General features: G+C 42.2%; 1 protein-coding gene across 4 annotated transcripts in view; it reads right to left on the bottom strand.

Annotated features, from left to right (window-relative positions):
* Positions 1–4,583: 4,583 nt before the first annotated feature.
* Positions 4,584–18,652, bottom strand: part of LOC125152479 (zinc finger protein 470) — a 46,920-nt gene continuing 32,851 nt past the window's right edge. The window contains exons 1-7 of one of the 4 annotated variants that reach the window (XM_047834445.1): positions 18,246–18,595; positions 17,352–17,485; positions 16,235–16,323; positions 11,501–12,770; positions 9,745–9,871; positions 9,467–9,562; positions 4,584–7,122 (exon numbers count right to left, since the gene is read on the bottom strand). In XM_047834445.1, the coding sequence (XP_047690401.1) occupies positions 5,249–7,122; positions 9,467–9,562; positions 9,745–9,871; positions 11,501–11,503 (2,100 nt within the window). In that variant the 5' untranslated portion in view covers positions 11,504–12,770; positions 16,235–16,323; positions 17,352–17,485; positions 18,246–18,595 and the 3' untranslated portion in view covers positions 4,584–5,248. Of the gene's footprint in view, positions 7,123–9,466; positions 9,563–9,744; positions 9,872–11,500; positions 12,771–16,234; positions 16,324–17,351; positions 17,589–18,245 lie in introns of those variants that run through there. The other 3 variants (XM_047834442.1, XM_047834443.1, XM_047834444.1) reach the window with 3 other exon arrangements.

The following is an 18,652-nucleotide window of genomic DNA, read 5'->3' on the forward strand; positions in this document are numbered from 1 at the left end:
AAGACACAGAATCCGAAGCAGGCTCCAGAATCTGAGCTGTCAGCACAGAGCCCAACATGGGTATCAAACCCACAAACCGTGAGATCATGACCTGAGCTGAAGTCCAACGCTTAACAGACTGAGCCACCCAGGTGCCCCACTTCATCTACTCTAAAAGGTCACTTCATCTTGAGACTTGTTCTCAAGACCCTGTTCCTGTCCTATGACATTTTCAGGGTATCTAAAATTTTGTTTCTCAAAGAAGAAAATACTGAAGCAGATTAAAAAAAAAAAAAGTTTCAACTGATAAATTTACATAATTGATTGACTTTATGGACCCCAAGAAAAGCCTGTTTCACATGTTTTCAAAACAATGTGTGTTTTCTAAATTACTTTGATTTTTCAACATTAACATTAATTTTCAGCCACTTAGGTCTTAATTTGCTGAAGCACATTTTCTCTTTTGATAATTTTTCCTTTAAAATTATTTGGAATTTGGTTAAAGTCTATTATTTCCTCTGAAAACACTAAAATTTAAAATTCCAATACTCTATGACAAAATATGGAATTTAACCAGCATCCCACTTTAGCAAACCATAAAAGGAGTCTCTCAATTTGGTTGAGCAGTCTTAACCCTATGACTTCAAATAATATAAGACCTCTTTCCACAATATCCAAAAGACCTTTAGTTGAAATTGTTTGCCTTGATGCTAGAAGTTCAAGATCTGAGTTTTAAATTATCCAAAGCAATTAGATAACAGCATCCTATACGCTCTTTGGACTCAGCATTCCTCTTCTCTAAAATGCCATTATCCAGGACCCCAACCCCTATTCATCTCAGGTGACTACAAATACTGATTCACTCGGATGTTTACTCAGTGCACACCAAGAGCTCGTGCTCTCTTAGGCTAGAAAAAAAATAGGAGTCTTACTTGCCCATCTCACCCAAAACCAATCCCTAACACCTCACATTTTCCAAAGATTCTACAGCCTGTCACCCAGTCTTCATACCAAACTCTGTACTGGCTGTTTCCTTAACTGCAAGCAAGCAAGCGATATACGTAAAAAATGAAGTACTGGAAGCACAGCGGGTAGTGTGGGGAGTTACAGCCATAGGAAGCACAAAGATCCCAGCCAGGACAACACCTGCGTCACCCCTAGGGGGAGCTGCCAATGGATGACACAGACACAACTGCCTTTCAAACTCCAGACAGAATCTGATTAGTCAAGACCACCAAAGCCGTTATGGTCCAGTATGGTATGGTAAGGTCAGCTGCTCAAAGGAAAGGAAGAGACGGTGTAGTCCAAAGAAGGAGGCAAGGAAAACTGGGCAGAGTAAAACAGAAAAATACATATTTTTACATTTTATTTTTGATATTACAATTATGAGTTTATACTAGAATACAGTCTGAAAATTTTTTTTCATTAGGTATAATACAACTATCTATGGCCATATACACATTTATATTTCTTTTTTTCAACAGGTGCATAAAGTTCTATTGAATGAATGCACCATAATTAACTTACTCATTTACCCAGGACCCTAGTAGTTTCTAACAGAGTTCACCATTAAAAGTTATTTTTGCCATTATACAGTCACTTACCTTTGTACACTTTGGTTTCTGGGAAATAATGGTTCAAATGGTATATACACATATACATTTATACACCTGACAACGGAATTGTCTTGGCTTTGACACATTCACCACTAGACATAATCACTCCTCTAGGATTTAACATCAACCTACTAGGGAAAGAAGTGTATACAACATCACTATATTTTACATTTCCTTATTAGTAGTGATACTGGGTCATTTCCATTAGCTGTTTTCTCATCTTCTTTGAACTGGCCATTGGTTTTGTCCATTTTTCTACCGAATTGCAGATGTTACTATTATTGATTTCTAAGAATGCTTTGAGTATCAGGATTATCCTTTGTTATATTTGTTTGCAAACATTTTCTTTCAATCTTAAATTTGTCTATTAACTGTGACTCTGATCTTTTCCACACATACATGTTACTTTAATGTCAGCTCCTGGGTTATGTATAATACCTAAATAGGTCTGCCTCAGACTTACAGAAATACCGTTTTTCTTGTACTTTAATATTGTACATTTAGATCTTTGCTCTTTCAGAGCTTCGTTAGTGTACAGGGTATAGATCTTTGTCTTTCCAGGGAGCTACGTGTCCCAACACCATTTGATCAATCTATCTTGCCCCCACTGTAGTGAAAAATCCCTTTTATCATACATAAGGGGAGTCTAATAAGACCACTCACCCCCTCCTCTCTATCCCAAAGTAAAGGGAGCCCCAAAGCTCCATTTTCTAGCACTCATGTCCTCCGGACAAGAGCTCCCCTCAAATAGCTTTCTATGCTGCCACAGGCAGCAGTCGAGAGGGAATCCACAAGCACTAGGTGCTTCAAGTAAGAGTACTCCTCTGGGGGTGAAGGTATCCTGTTTTTAGGTAAAGAAATGTGGTAATGTTTGCACAACATTGGACATACGAAGTCACTGAACTGTATACTTTAAATGGGTGAATTCTATGTTATGCAAACTACATCTCAATAAGGCTGTTACAAACAAAACAAAACCTCCACCAGACTCGAAATCACCGTTGATAAAGAGTAAATAGAACTCTCATGATCCTTGTTAAACCATCAATTCTCTCTTCTTGCAACACTGAAAGTGTAATTATCTACCTTGGAACAAGACTATTCTCATTATGTCCATTGTGTCTGACATTATCTCCCTTGTCCCCTGCTTCTAATGCCCATATGTTCTGGGAATAGTAAGGCATTCCTTCCCATCACTCCTCAGCTCCCTCTTTCGATGATTTCTCTTCGTGGTACATATTACACACTTATAGTATATACAGTAAAACCTTGGTTTGCGAGCATAATTCATTCCAGAAACATGCTTGTAATCCAAAGCACTTGTATATCAAAGCAATTTCCCCATGAGAAATAAAACACAGATGATTCGTTCTACAACCCAAAAATATTCATGTAAGAATGAATATAATATTTTGTAATATAATACAAAATCATAAAATACAAAATATAAAAAAAATAAGCAAATTAACCTGCAGTTACTTTTGAAAACCTTTGTGGCTGGAGTGAGGGAGACAAGAGAGGAGGGTTATTGTGTAGGATGACTTTCACTATCACTAACAGATGTTGACTACACTACAGCATTAATAAACTCTTGTCATATACTGTATTTAATGTAACTGGCAATAAGGCAGCAGAGGAAAGGGTCTATTATCTGCAGGCAGCCTGATCTACAATGAAGCAAAGCCTTCCTAAGCTCACTCTTGTATGGAAAAGTAAAGGATTGTTCATAGGTGCTTTGAAGAGACAAAAAATACACTAGTGCCAGTGGTGGGCACCTTCCAACGTTCTGAAAAATCACTGATTTCTGCCAAACACTACAGCCTGAGAGTGAGCATCCAAGCATGGGAGATGATCACCCACAATCCCACAGAAAGAGAGAGAGAGACAGAGAGAGACAGAGAGAGAGAGAGAGAGAGAGAGAGAGAGAGAGAGAGAGAGAGAGAGAGACCACTGGCTCAGTTGTGATCATGTGATTATTTGGCATTACATACTACGTGTATTGCAAGACATTGTTCATTTATCAGGTTAAAACTTATTAGAAATGTTTGTTCATCTTACGGGAACTCTCACGGAACAAGTTACTCGCAACCCAAGATTTTACTGTATTTCAACTTCTTTTGTTTTCTCTCACGAGATCTGGAAGGGCAAAAACTTTTGTGTATTTTGCACTCGGCTGTGTCCCCAGCACCTAAAACAGGGCTTGGCACATTGGCAAATGCTCATTTAATGTTAACTGAATGAGGAGTACATTCCTTACTATAATACCACAACTCTATAGATGGTCAGAATCAGCTTGTCAACTTCAAAATATATTGGGATTTTTACTGGAATATCAATTAATTTACATATTTAATGTCGAGAGAAATATCCTTGCCAGACTTTCTATACAAAGACATGTCTAGCTTTCCACTTACTGTACCTTTTAAAATTTTTAAAATAAGTTTACGTTTTAGTATCTACATTCATAAGCTTATTGTAGCATATGTTTTTGTTTTGATGTCAGTCTTAGTCTCAGAATAAGATGGGCAGTTTTACCATATTTATTTTATGCTTTAGAACAATTTAAACATCACAGGAATTGTCTGTGGTGCTTTTCTACAGGTAAAAGGGTTATACTACCAGGGCACCTGGTGGCTCAGTCAGTTAAGTGTCCAACTTCAGCTCAGGTCATGATCTCAAGGTTTGTGGGTTCAAGCCCCACGTCAGGCTCTGTGCTGACAGCTCAGAGCCTGGAGCCTGTTTCAGATTCTGTGTCTCCTTCTCTCTCTGCCCCTCCCCTGCTTGGGCTCTGTCTCTCTCAAAAATAAATAAACATTAAAACAATTTTTTTAATAAAAAAAAAGTGTTAGGGGCACCTGGGTGGCTCAGTCAGTTAAGCGGCCAACTTCGGCTCAGATCATGATTTTGCGGTCCATGAGTTCAAGCCCCGCGTTGGGCTCTGTGCTGACAGCTCAGAGCCTGGAGCCTGTTTCAGATTCTGTGTCTCCCTCTCTCTGACCCTCCTCCATTCATGCTCTGTCTCTCTCTGTCTCAAAAATAAATAAACGTTAAAAAAAATTTTTTTTAATTAAAAAAAAGTGTTAAACTACCTTTTTCAGTTTATTTCATGGTTGTTACTCTAATCAAGTCTTCTAGCTTGCTTACTTTGTTTTCAATACCTGCCTAGTCCTACATGCTACCAAATGCCTTTGTTCTGACTGGCCTATTCTCACTTCTGCATGCCAGGTGAAGCGGAGAGTTCCTCATCAGCAATCCTACAAGTCTTTGTATTTATTCACACAGAGAGAGTGGTAAGCCACCATGTTACCTTGTCCATCACAGAATCTTTTAATTCTGAATGTGTTCATTTCCCTACCTTCTGGGAGAGTGAAGAGTCCTCTGCTCTAAAATCCTTAGATTTCTTAGTCTTGACCTACTGGATTTTATTTGCGGCTGAAGGTATTCTAAATGGGAAAATAGCATGACTACTGACTCCTATTTTTAAAAGATTAAGCTGGCTACAGTGTTAAAAATGCACTTGAGGGGAGCTAGAGGGAAAATGTTTGTAACACTGTTGTAAACATAAAAATGAGATGGTTACCGCTTAGACTATGATAATGGGACATAGACTGGGAAAAAGTGGATGGACTCTAGAGGCCTTCAGAAGATTGAATCTAGAGGACTTGGTGGTATGGGAGTGAGGAGGAGGGAATAATCGAGGATGACTCTCCAGTATGAATTCGTTGATGATGAGTGAGATGTACACTCTGCCTGAAGGCTTTCCCACATTCTTTACATTCATAGGGCCTTTCTCCAGTATGAATTCTCTTATGCAGTGTAAGATGGGCAATCTGGCTGAAGGCTTTGCTACAGTCCTTACACTCGTAAGGTTTCTCTCCTGTGTGAATTCTTTGATGTAGTGTAAGGGATTTACGATGGCTAAAGGCTTTCCCACAAACATTACATTCATAAGGTTTCTCGCCTGTATGACACCTCTGGTGACAAATCAGGGATGCCCTCTGTCTGAAGGCCTTTCCACATTCAAGACATTCATATGGTCTCTTGCCAGTGTGGAGTCTCTGATGTTGAACAAGATAGGAGCCATCACTAAAGGCCTTCCCACACTCAGTACATTCGTAAGGCTTCTCACCAGTATGAACTCTCTGGTGTTGAACAAGGTGTGCAATTTGACTGAAGGCCTTACCACAGTCCTTACATTCATACGGTTTCTCTCCAGTGTGTATTTTCTGATGTTGTGCAAGGTGCGCATTCTGGCTGAAAGTTTTGCTGCATTCCTTACATTCATAGGGTTTCTCTCCAGTATGAATTCTCTGATGATGAGCAAGATGTGTGCTCTGCCGAAAAGCTTTCCCACATTCCTTACACTCGTAGGGTTTTTCTCCAGTATGAACTCTTTGATGAAGAGTAAGTGAGCCACGATGGCTAAAGGCTTTCTCACAGATGTTACACTCATAAGGTTTCTCTCCTGTATGAATTCTCTGATGTACAGTCAGGGATGAGCCATGGCTAAAAGCCTTCCCACACACATTACATCTGTAAGGTCTCTCTCCAGTATGAATTCTCTTATGCTGAATAAGTCCTATGTGATCAGTGAAAGCCTTCCCACAATCAATACAATCAAATGGTTTCTCTCCAGTATGATAATATCTCCGATGACGTATCAGAGAAGCATTCTGCCTGAAAGCTTTCCCACAGTCAATACATTCATATGGTCTTTTTCCAGTGTGAATCCTTCGATGATGAGCTAGGGATGAACAATCACTAAAAGCCTTCCCACATTCAATACATTCATAGGGTCTCTCTCCAGTATGAACTCTCTGATGTTGAGCGAGATGTGCAAGCTGGCTGAAGGCTTTGTTACATTGCTTACATTGATAAGGCTTTTCTCCAGTATGAACTCTCTGGTGCTGAATAAGATGAGCATTCTGACTGAAGGCTTTCCCACATTCAGTACATTCAAAGGGTTTTTCTCCTGTGTGAACTCTCTGGTGTTGAGCAAGGTGGGCACTCTGGCTGAAGGCTTTCCCACATTCGACACATTCATAGGGTTTCTCTCCAGTATGAATTCTCTGATGAAGGGTAAGGGTTGAGATTTTGCTGAAAGTTTTCTCACAGTCATTACATTTCAGAAGTTTCTTTTCTCCCAAGACTTGCTTATGTTTTTTGACAAATGAATGTGTTTTTAAACTTTTCTTATCTGTGTCAAAATTATATATTCTCTCTTCTATGGAAAATACCTGCTCTAGATAAGATAATCTATTCAGATGTAAAAGTGTCCCCGATTTGTTAAAGTGGTCTCTTTTCTCGATAAGGGTACCAATACGAGTGACTGTCTCTTGACTAAAAGGTGTCTTCTGACTTACCAGCTCCTTCTTAAACAGGTTTTCACATTTCAAGTTTTCCCCTAATGTGGAACAGGTAAGGTCACAGCTTGTAAGTCTTTCCAGTATCACTGCCTGGGATAACTTTCTTTCATAAATGTCCCGGTTTGGAGATAATTCCTTGGTCATCCAAACATACTCCAAGTCTGAAAGATATTGAGAAAGCAAATGTCTCCTTTACTTAATGTTAGAAGAATGGAAACTTCAAAAGTGAAACCATGTGAATCAAACAGTTACTGAAGATCACAGAGGTCTCTGACAATCTTATATAAAGTCAGGCAAGGCAGTGCAGCCATCCTTGCATTTCTGGAATACACCCTCCTTGGCTCTGGTGTATTATATCAATATGACAGATTCTGCACCAGTATTCATAACTGAGATTTGTATTTTCATTTTTTGATGCTATTTTGGTAAGATTTGGGCATCAAATGTTATGCTGTCTTCATAAACAAAACTTTTTAAAGTTCTTCTTTTTATTCTCTGTCATGGTACATTTTAAACAATGTTGGTATTTTTTTCTTACAAGTTTTACAGAATTTGTGAATTCTTGGAGGAGGCAGTTCTTAGCTAACTTTCTACATTTCTTCAATGGTAAACAGTCTATTTAAAATTTCTATCTCTTCTGGTGTCAGTTGCTGTTATTTATTTATTTATTTGCTTATTTAATTACTTACTATTTATTTAATTTGAGAGCGAGAATGAGGGGGAGAGGGGAGAGGGAAAGAGAGAGAATCCTAAGCAGGCTCCACACTCAGCACAGAACCCGATGCAGGGCTTGATCCCATTACCCTGGGATCATGAGCTGAGCTGAAATCAAGAGACGTTCAACCAAGTCACCCAGTGCCCCAGTTTCAATAATTTATATCCTCTAAAATATTACCTATTTCATCCAGGTTTTCAAATTATTTAAAGACAGTTGAGGGAAACAGATTCATATGATTCTTTTAAGTACTTAGGCATCAATGGTTACTTACTATCATTTCTTTTTTTGCCTTTGTTTATACTTGACAGTTTATACATTTTACTAGTTTTTTTTTTTTTTTAAAGTAGGCTCCACGCCCAGTGCAGAGCCCAATGTGGGGCTTGAACCCATAACCCTGAGATCAAGACTCAAGCAGAGATCAAGAGTTGGATGTTTAACTGACTGAGCCACCCAGGTGTCCCAATTTTATTGGTTTTCTAAAGAAGCACCTATTTGATTTATTTTCATTAAATCTACTATTTTCTAGTTCATTTATTCCTACTTTTATCTCTAGCAGTATAAATCACTATACCTAACTTATTTTAGTTCTCCTTAGACTTACTTTGTTCTTTTTCTACTATCTTGAATTGGATACTTTATTTCTTATTTATTAACGTATATCATTAGGAGTATAAGTGACCTATCAACAATCCTCTTCTTGAAACTATGAAAACTGAAAGCAGGAAGAGGCTATACTACAAGCTACAGAATGAAATGTAACCATCTCACTTGAGGCTGATTCCACTGTAATATATAATCTATAAACTCTTATCTACCTTTCATGACAGAAAAATAGCTTTCAAGCAAGGCAGCGAAAAATAAAATATAAACTGGGCCAAAAATCCCATTGAGTGCAAGAGAAGCGGAGAGGTGATGGACGAAGAGAAAAGAGGTAATAGTAGTTAGCTCATTTATTCATCTTTTGTAGGAGTATTAAAAGATGAGGTTTTGAATCTCAAGTGGATGAATTTTAAAATACAGATATAAGGGGCACCTGGGTGGCTCAGTCAGTTAAGTGTCCAACTCTTGATTTTGGCTCAGGTCATGATCTCACAGTTCGTGGGATTGAGCCCCATGTCGGGCTCTGCACTGACAGCATGGAGCCTGCTTGGAATTCTCTCTCCCTTTCTCTCTCTGCTCCTCCCCATTCATGTGCATGCACGCTCTCTCTCTTTCAAAAAATAAACGTTAAAATACAGATTTAAAAAATATAAAGACATGAAAGTAACAACTTGTAAGACTAAAAACCTTTCTAATTCAAGGGGTGGGATAGTATTGTGTGTGTGTGGGGGGGGAACATACACAAACAACAAAGGAAAAATACATAACAGAACAGAAAACCCCAGAGACAAAAATAATTAAAAGTGGAGGGAAGAACATAGCTAATAATAATTGTTAACCTGATAAACTCAAATTTTAAAGAAAGGAAATTTTTAAGCCACTTCAAACTAAAAACAAATTTGTCTAAAGAATTCAGGAATGTTGAGCTTCAGGGATGACTGTAACACTATGGTACTTGAGAACTAGGTAAACATCATGGAGTATAACGAAGTTCACAAACAGACTGTACTTTATTTGCAGGAAATCAGTACAGATAAAAGTGTGGTGGAGAAGAGAAGATCCATTTAAAATATGGTGTCAGGACAAAAAGTTTTACTTTGAGAGGGATTTTGAGGGGTGTTTTCCAACAATTATCAGAGAAGAAAGATCTTGAGAATAGTTTCCCCACTCTCGTTATCTGCACTTACCTGGGCAGAGGCCTCCTGTCCTCTCTCCCTTCATCATCCAGGGGTCTTCACCTTGCTCCAATAAGGAGATCACATCTGGTTTAGAAATGCAAAGACCTGCATATAAGAAAAGACAGGAAAATTAGCTATTTTGTGGATATTGCAGAGCTATGACACATTCTAAGAGGTACTGAGAGAAAAGGGACATTGTAGGAAAATGCTGATAAAGGCATGAAAGACTACTGAGGTGGAAAGACTCCAATGGGGGGGGGGGGGTGGAAGGAAGAAGATACTCTTACCCAATGAAACCAGGTTCCTGTAGTTCTCCAACATCACTTTCTTATATAAAGTCCTTTGAGCAAGATTCAGCCATTCCCATTCCTCTTGAGAGAAATCTATGGCCACATCCGTGAAAGTCACTGAATCCTGAAATGACACAAATCTCATCTTACTCAGTGTTCGTGCCATTACTTAACCGGCTCTAGGGGTAAAGACTTATGCTGTTCACACTATGAGGGAAAAAAAAAAACCCTGCACTGGGCATAAGTAATTATACTGGAGTCTAAATCATCCAGGTTGTATGGTTAGTTACTGGACAACTTTTCTGCCTAGTTATATTGTACATATTAGGAAAGTGAAAAAATATGAGACATTCTCTCCTCTTTGAGCATTTACAATTTTACGGTGGTGAGAAGACATTCTCATATGAAAAAATACTGATTGCATGTAAGATAGAACGTCAAGTACTAAACTGCAGCTGACCCTTGAACAACACAGGTTTGAACTTCGCAAGTCTAGTTACGTGTGAACTTACGTGTGACTTTTTCCAATAAACAAGTACAGTATTGTAAGTATATTTTCTCTTCCATATGTCTTTTAACAATTTTTCTCTAACTCGCTTTACTCTAAGAATATAAATATAATACATATACAATATATGTGTTAATCAACTGTTTGTATCATCAATAAGGCTTCCAGTTAACAGTGGACTATTAGTAGTTAGTTTGGGGGGAGTAAAAAATTATATGCGGATTTTCAACTGTGCAGGAATCAGAGCCCTCCACTCCCATGTTGTTCAAAGGTCAACTGTATTTTATCATGTTAGGAGCTAGATCGTTTTTCTACGTGAAGAAATTAAAGAGTTCTGAGACTGTAAGGGAATTTCAAGGAAGGATGCTGATCTGATGAGCAAGTTTTCAACTTCCACAATATATTCTAAGAAATCCTAGTGCTCTGAGATGTTAACAGGTATGTCTAAAAAAAACAAAAGAAAAAAACCCCTAGCAAGATTTTTTCCTTTTGTCATAAAAATATGTTTTGCATTAAGAGAACACATTTGGAAAGCTGGTTTTTGATAATTTGCTGAGAAGTACCGAGAGAGATCATATGAAGTGAGCACAACCTGTTTTGTTACATGGGCTGAATTTCTTAACCAACCAGCAAGAGATGCCAGCCATCCATTCTGTGGTTGGTGGGAGATTTTCCATTTCTTACTCTGTGATTTCACTTGTTATCAACATCTACAAATGAGTTCTGAAAAACCCACCAGTTTTGAATAAAATCAGAGAAAAAGGTCAGACTATTCCAAAGAATTCAGACTCTGGCACTGACTAACTAGGTGATCTTGGCCAAGTTAATTAACTACATATGCCTCAGTTTCTCCACCTGAGAAACAGGAACAATTTTAGTACTATCTAACAGCTGTACTGTGAGAATTAAATGAAGTAACAGTCACAGTACCTGGCTAAGTGCTCAAGAATTGTTACCTATGATAATGATGAAGGAGGGATAGAAAAGAAGGAAGAGAAGGAAGGGGCAGCCAACAACAGATGAAAACATTTCATTTAATACATCAATAAAGGTTTTACTTTTGTTTTATTTTATCTAATTGCAACATGTTATAGTAGTTAAGAACATGGTCTCTGAAGCCAGACCACCTATGTTCAAATCCTGTTCTGTTCATTAAACCGAAGATATTAGTTTTGTTTTCAACCTTTGAAGATCTTTTAAATAACCCAGAAGAATAGCCTACTGTATTTACACATACATATTTACCATTTCTGTTGCACTTTCTTCATTCCTGATGTCTCAGTTCCCTTCTGGTATAATTTCTATCAGAAGAACTTCCTTTTGCAATTCTTTGAGAAATCTGCCAATGAATTTCCTTAGTTTTCCTCCATGAGACACTATTTCACATTCAATTTTGAAGGGTATTTTTTTGCTGGACACATAATGCTGGGTTGACAGTTCTTTCCTTTGAGTACTTTTTAAAAGTTGCTCTACTTCCTTCTGATTTGCATGATTTCTGATGGAAAACCCAGAATTGAAGTTGCTGCTACCCTATATGTTAAGCATCATTCTTCCCGGGCTGTTTCCCTTGTCTGTGGTTTTTAACAGTCTGATATCAGAGCCGCCAGGCAGGATGTCTTTGAGTTTATCACGCTGGAGTTTGCTGAGCTTCATGGATCCACAGCTTTATGTCTTTCACTAAAGTTAGGAATTTTTCAGCCATTATTTCTTCAAATATTTTTTCTACACTTTCTCTTTTCTGGGGCTTCAATGATACAAATGTTTAACATTCTGGTATTGTCCCACAGGGCCCTGAGGCTCTGTTCAATCTTGTATCAATTGTTCAGATTAGACAATTTCTCTGTACCTTCAAGGTCGCCAACTCTTCCTACTGCCTTTCTCACTGTGCCGCTAAGCCCATCCAGTGGGTTTATTTTGGTAATTATATTTTTCATTTCTTGCTGCTATCTTCTATTTCTTTGCTGAGGCTGTCTGCTTCAAGAGAGTTCACTTGTTGGAGATTATAATAGCTGCTTTAAAACCTTTATCAGATAATCCCAACATCCAGGTCACATCAATGCCAGCGTCTGGTGATTAGCTTTTCCCCTGTGAATTGAAATTTTCCTAGTTTTTCATCATTTGAGTAATTTTAGATAGTATCCTGGACCTTCTGAATGTTATGAGACTTTACGTCTTGTTTAAATTATATGGAGAATGTTGATATTTTGTTCCGGTTCCATTTGCAGAGCCTATGAAGTGACAGTTGCCTCTGTCCTACATGTGTCCTGCTTGGTGACCAGCAGTCTATCCCTCAGTTCACTTCTCATTGACTGGGGCCAGATACTCGCATGAGCAGGCTAGGGTGAGCCTGGGAGTTCAGAAACAGCTTTATACGGTTGATTCCCAAAGCTCCTCTTCTCTGTGATTTCTCCAGTAGTTCCTACCTCCTAAGGGTTCCCCTTCGCAGTCCTCTGGCCAGATGGCTGGGGCTTATTTATTCCACTTGACTGTGCCCCTGCCCTGACTGTTCCCACCCCTGGAGCCAAGCAGGGAGAGAACAGAAGCAAGAAAACAAAGTAGTAAGAGTTTACTCCACCCTCTGGGGGACACAGCTTCTCAATCACAGACATTTCTCCTCCTTCAAAGTTTTAGACGCCTTTAGACCCCACTGCTACTGTCTCAGGACACAAGAAAACATAATTTTTTTTTTTTTTAAGGTAGAGTCCCATCCACCCTTTCTGAATATTAGATCCCCTTCCTACTTCTTGAGCCTGAACTAGGTGTCTCCTGCAGTTCTTTTTATCCATGCCAAAACCCCTTGTGGGTTTTGTGCTTGTTGAATCCATGCTAGGAGATATTGGGAGGTAAAAAAAAAAAAAAGGTAAACACATTGCATTCTGGGTTTCTTTCTCCATCAGCCTGCTGTTCTTTACCGCTTACAGACCTCAGATGGCTGCTCCGTGCCTGCTGTCCTGGTCCTACAGCAGCTTCCAGCGGAAAGACAGGGTGACATGTGCTCAGTCCATCTTTCCCGGAATAAGGGCTCTCCCAATTTCAGCGTAAATTACTGTTAGTTTTAAAATCAATATTCCGTTGGAAATAAAAACCTCCTGATGTTCAGTGCTTCTTGTGCATCAAATGCCATGTTGTAGGTTTTTCCCAGGTCTGTTAGAGTGTATACACGTGCGCGCGCGCACACACACACTATACATTATATGAAGAATTACACGGGCATACAGGCAGACAGCAGCTGTCCAGGCAAATAGCGGCATATAAAGCTGATGCTTATACAGTGCTTATTACGTGCCACTTACTTTCCTAAACACTTAAAGTATATTAACTCACTAACACTTACAGCAGGACTATAAATTAGGTACTAGTATTATTCCCATTTTGTGGTCAAGGAAACCAAAATTAACGTGCTCTATCTAGTACACAGTGGAGCTACAATTTGTAGCTAGGCAGTCTGGTCCCACAGTCACATTACTTTTTGCCATACTCTGCCACTCTCAAAAAATTTTCCTCTGACAAGTAACAATATTGATTTCATCTAAAATGTTTAAGTGCTGGGGCACCTGGGTGGCTCAGTCAGTTAAGCATCAGACTCTTGATCTCAGCTCAGGTCATGATCTCACGGTTGGTGGGATCGAGCCCCACGTTGGGCTCTGTGCTGACAGCATGGAGCCCGGTTGGGATTCTCTCTCTGTTCCCTGCACGCTCTCGCTCTCAAAATAAATAAATAAACATTAAAAAAATATATAAAATGCTTAACTGCATAACAAATGAGTTCCATTGGTAGTACATGTTTTGTAGTGTTGAATCTGATTAGAAAAGGTGTTTTGCTTTGCTATAAGCTGCTCACTGATATAAAATAAAGACAATTTTACTATGCTGTTATTTTTTATTTGATTAGTTTTTAAAGTTTATTAATCAGGGTCCCTGGGTGGCTGAGTTGGTTAAGTGTCTGACTCTTGATTTTGGTTCAGGTCAGGTCTGTGAGTTTGAGCCCTGAGTTGGGCTCTGTGCTGACAGCATGGAGCCTGCTTGGCTTTCTCTGTCTCCTCTCTCTGCCCCTCCCCAGACTTTGCACACTCTTGCTCGCTCTCAAAAATAACTCATGAACTATGAGATCAGGACCTCAGCCGAAGTGGGACACTCAGCCAACTGAGCCACCCAGGCGCCCCTAAATAATAATTTTTTTTAATTTTTTTAACGTTTATTTATTTTGGAGACAGAGAGAGACAGAGCATGAACGGGGGAGGGTCAGAGAAAGGGGGAGACACAGAATCCGAAACAGACTCCAGGCTCTGAGCTGTCAGCACAGAGCCCGACGCAGGGCTCAAACTCACAGACTGTGAGATCATGGCCTGAGCGAAGTCAGCCGCTTAACCGACTGAGCCACCCAGGCGCCCCAATAATTTTTTTTAAAAAGCCATTTTAAGGTTTATTAATCAAATTTTGGGGTTCCTAGGTCATGGTCTTGCCATTCCCAAGTTTGAACCCCGCATCAGGCTCTGTGCAGACAGCTCAGAGGCTGGATGGAGCCTACTTCAGATTCTGTGTCTCCTTCTCTCTTTGTCCCTCTCCTGTTCACACTCTTGTCTCTTTCTCTCTCAAAAATAAATAAACATTAAAAAAATAATAATAAAGTTCACTAACCAAATTTTATAATTTCTTACAATAATTTGTTCATCATCCTCATTTAATGGCAGTCCACTTTAATCAAAATATGAATTATAGTTCTTAATACTATTATTGATCATAAAAATATTAAAATTAAAAATATTCCGAAGTTTGAGAAACTCTAATCCATAAGAAATGAAAAATGTGGAATTTAGTCCAAGAAAATAATCAGTGATGAGGGCAAAAGATGATCAATAATCTGATCGATAATCTCTATTAAATAGTAAAACATGGCAACAACTCAGCTATGGAACAAGGGGCTGATTAAACAGATGAGGATGTTCATCTCAGAAAGAAAAAAGGAAGTAGAACATTCCCTGGCATTTTAAGATGTTCATGGCTCCAAGTCACGTGGGGAGGGGACAACTCCACACCCTCCGACCCAAATCACGTGTGCCTGCTTATCTCCCCTTCCTTCAAGATGCACCTCAGGAGTCACACCTCCCTTGCCTCCTCGCTCCAACAGGGAGTACAACTGTGTAGGCTTTATTCCGTACCCGGATCTGTCACCAGGGAGGCAAAAAGGAGCTAAAAATAAAGTAGATTTCATCCTGCTAGACTGTGGCCTGTCCCAGAGCTTCACCGGGCCAGAGGAAAGGACACCTTTTTCTAATTCACCCAAAGGTATTCATGTGGACTTGCCCACTACTCCACAGCAAGTCCACTCCACACCTACAGCACTGACCACACTGCACAAATAAATGTTGGTTGCCTTTTCACTTCTCCAACAGATTGTAAGCCAGGACTGGTACTTAGGGACTAGGCAGATCATGGCTCTCAAATTGCCTCTAAGGACTGTATTTCTGTGTTGTCAGATGCATACAGGAAAACTGAGCACAGGGAAAGAAGGGCTCAGAGTGGTCATTTCTCGAATGAAGACTAAACAGCTGTAGGAAGAAGAGGAAGCTGGGCCAGGGCGCTGGGCTGAGTCTATCTCTGTGGCCCCATCACTCATCAGAGAGGGAAGAAATGGGAGCCAGGCCTCAGGGTGCAACTCTTAGGCAGACAATTTTCAGAAGGAGACAAACACTCTCAAGTCCTAGAAAGCAAGACAGTATTTTAAGAAGGAAAGAGGGGGGGCGCCTGGGTGGCGGAGTCGGTTAAGCGGCCGACTTCAGCCAGGTCACGATCTCGCGGTCCGTGAGTCCGAGCCCCACGTCAGGCTCTGGGCTGATGGCTCAGAGCCTGGAGCCTGTTTCCGATTCTGTGTCTCCCTCTCTCTCTGCCCCTCCCCCGTTCATGCTCTGTCTCTCTCTGTCCCAAAAATAAATAAACGCTGAAAAAAAAAAAAAAAGGAAAGAGGGAAGACTAACTCACCAGGGGCATGGCTTTAAGAAGTTCAACTCCCATCACCTCTTCCTCTTCCTGGCTCCTCGTGAGAAGTGCTTTACCCTGAGAGGGCAGAGCTGGCAGAGAAAGGAGCAGTGAGAGGCTGAGCGGCTGTAATAATCACAGCCCAGAACTCTCTCCTCCCTTCAGCTCCCTCTGTTCCCCCACTGCCACCCCCACATCCCCTCGCCACCAGGAGCTTAGTGGGAGACCTACTCTGCTCTGGGTGTTCAGGCTGAGTGCAACCTCCTTCCGTCTCAAAGCCACCCATCATTAACAACAGAGACATACCAGGGGTGCTGCCTGAGTGAACCCTCACAGACTATTTGCTCAAGCAGACAACTGTGCAACTGACTAGCCAGGGTCGGTCCAGACTCTACGGGATCTAGAAACAGTCATCTTCCCCAGAGAGAACTATCACCTCTGTTACAACAAAGGGTCCACATGGCTTCCAGATAACTGGACCAAATAAACCCATCAAGAGACCCATTTTGCTCTGTGACAAACCATGTCTCTTGTGAGCCAAGTTTCTTCAATCAGAAAGAGGATAAAAGTCCCTGACTTAACTCTGGTTTCTTTCCTCAAAACTCTGGTTTCCTCGAGCCTTTATTAAAATGACGACAGGGGGCGCCTGGGTGGCTCAGTCGGTTAAGCACTGACTCTTGGTTTCGACTCGGTCTCGGCTCAGGTCACGATCTCGTGGTTCGTGAGTTCTCACGAGCCTCAGCTTTGGGCTCTGTGCTGAACGTGCAGAGCCTTCTTGGGATTTCTCTCACCTCTCTCTCTGCCCCTCCACGGCTCGCTCTCTCTCTCTCTCTCTCTCTCAAAAAATAAACATTTTTTCAAAAATGACAATAAGAATGAACACTTATTGACCACTTACTATGTGGCAGGATAAGTGTTTCACAGGCATGAGCTCAGTGAACCCTGATAACAGTCCTATGAGGTACACACTCTCCTCTCCATGCCACGTAGGAGAAACTGGGTCAAAAGTTTGAGAAACAAAAACTTGCTCAGTGGGGGTTTTGGGGATCTCAACCCTTGAGATTATTTAACCGTCTGAGAGTCACTTCTTCACCTGTCCCCAGTAGTTAAGGATACTGACCTCAAGCCGTTGTAGAGAGGATTACATGAGAGTCAGTACCGGAGGGACTGCGGAGCCCTCCAGTCCTGGACCCGAATCCCCGCTCTTCCACACACTAGCTATTACCCGGCCTCTGTCTGCTTCAGTGTCCTCATCTGTGAAAAAGGAGGGACCAGAGTTTCCGCTTGCTGAAGTGACATTTGGTGTGACTGTCCCCAAAGGGTCCCAGAACCCAGAAAACAGTGGCTATAATTATTGCTGCAGCAAAACAGGAAAGAACAGTCTGGCTGTGAGCTGTGCTTCCTCCCACTCTTCCCCCTCCCCCACCCTCCCCCGCCTCCTTTCTCTGGTGGCGGGGAGAGGGCGCGACAGAGAAGAGTGAAGCAGGAATGGGATGGGTTCTGTGACCACACCCTGGAAAGGCGGGGTCCCTCTCCACTTCCAGAGGAGCCCACCCCTGCGAACCCCATCCCACAGTGACCTGCGGGGCAGGACCTTGCACCAGGTCAGGTGACTCTGGGCAGGTCAGCCTCACACTCCCGGCCCCCGACTCGCTGGCCTCCTGGGTCCGCCAGTCCGGGAAGGAGCCTGTCGGATCAGGGGACCCATCTCACACCCCGGCCTGAGGGACCCCACCCCAGACTCCGGACTCCTGGGACTGCCAGCCCAGGAAGGAGCGTGTCAGGTCAGGGGACCCCCGTCTTATACCCAGGCTCTAGGGACACTACCCCCGACTCTGGACTCCTGGGTCCACCAGCCCGGGAAGGAGCCTGTGGGTCAGGGGACCCCTGTCTCACACCCCGGCCCGAGGGACCCCATCCTCAACTCTGGACTCTGGGACCGCCAGCCCCCGCGGCCGGGGCCGCCCTCCGCCAACACTGTCGCGGCCGCGCCCCAGCCACCTGTCACCCTTACCTCCGACATTCGCTCCGGTCCACCCCTCCAGCCTCACCGCCCCAACCGGGCCCGCGCCGGCCTCGCGGCGGCGGCGGCAGCTGGAGCGCACGGGGCCGGCCTCCCCGGGGAGGCTGTCCGGAGCCCGGGTTCTAGCCGTCATTCGTTCCCTCACGCCAGCCGTTCACGCGCCGCCAGAACGCGCGCGATCGCCCCGCCGGGTCCGCCTTTCTCTTAGACCCCCGCCGGAAGTGGGCGTGTCGTCCCGCCGCAACGGCCCCTGGGGAGGGTAGTCCAGACCCGGCGGCGCGACTGCTGGGCTTGGTTCCCCGACCCGGCCTCGGGGCCGCTACACTCAGCCCCCTGCTGAGGCCCCCAGAGGTGGAACAGAACCGCCCAGAAGCCTCTCAGTCCCGACTCCAGGCGCC

This window comes from Prionailurus viverrinus, chromosome E2, assembly GCF_022837055.1.
Source record: "Prionailurus viverrinus isolate Anna chromosome E2, UM_Priviv_1.0, whole genome shotgun sequence".
In the NCBI taxonomy this organism is placed as follows: domain Eukaryota; kingdom Metazoa; phylum Chordata; class Mammalia; order Carnivora; family Felidae; genus Prionailurus; species Prionailurus viverrinus.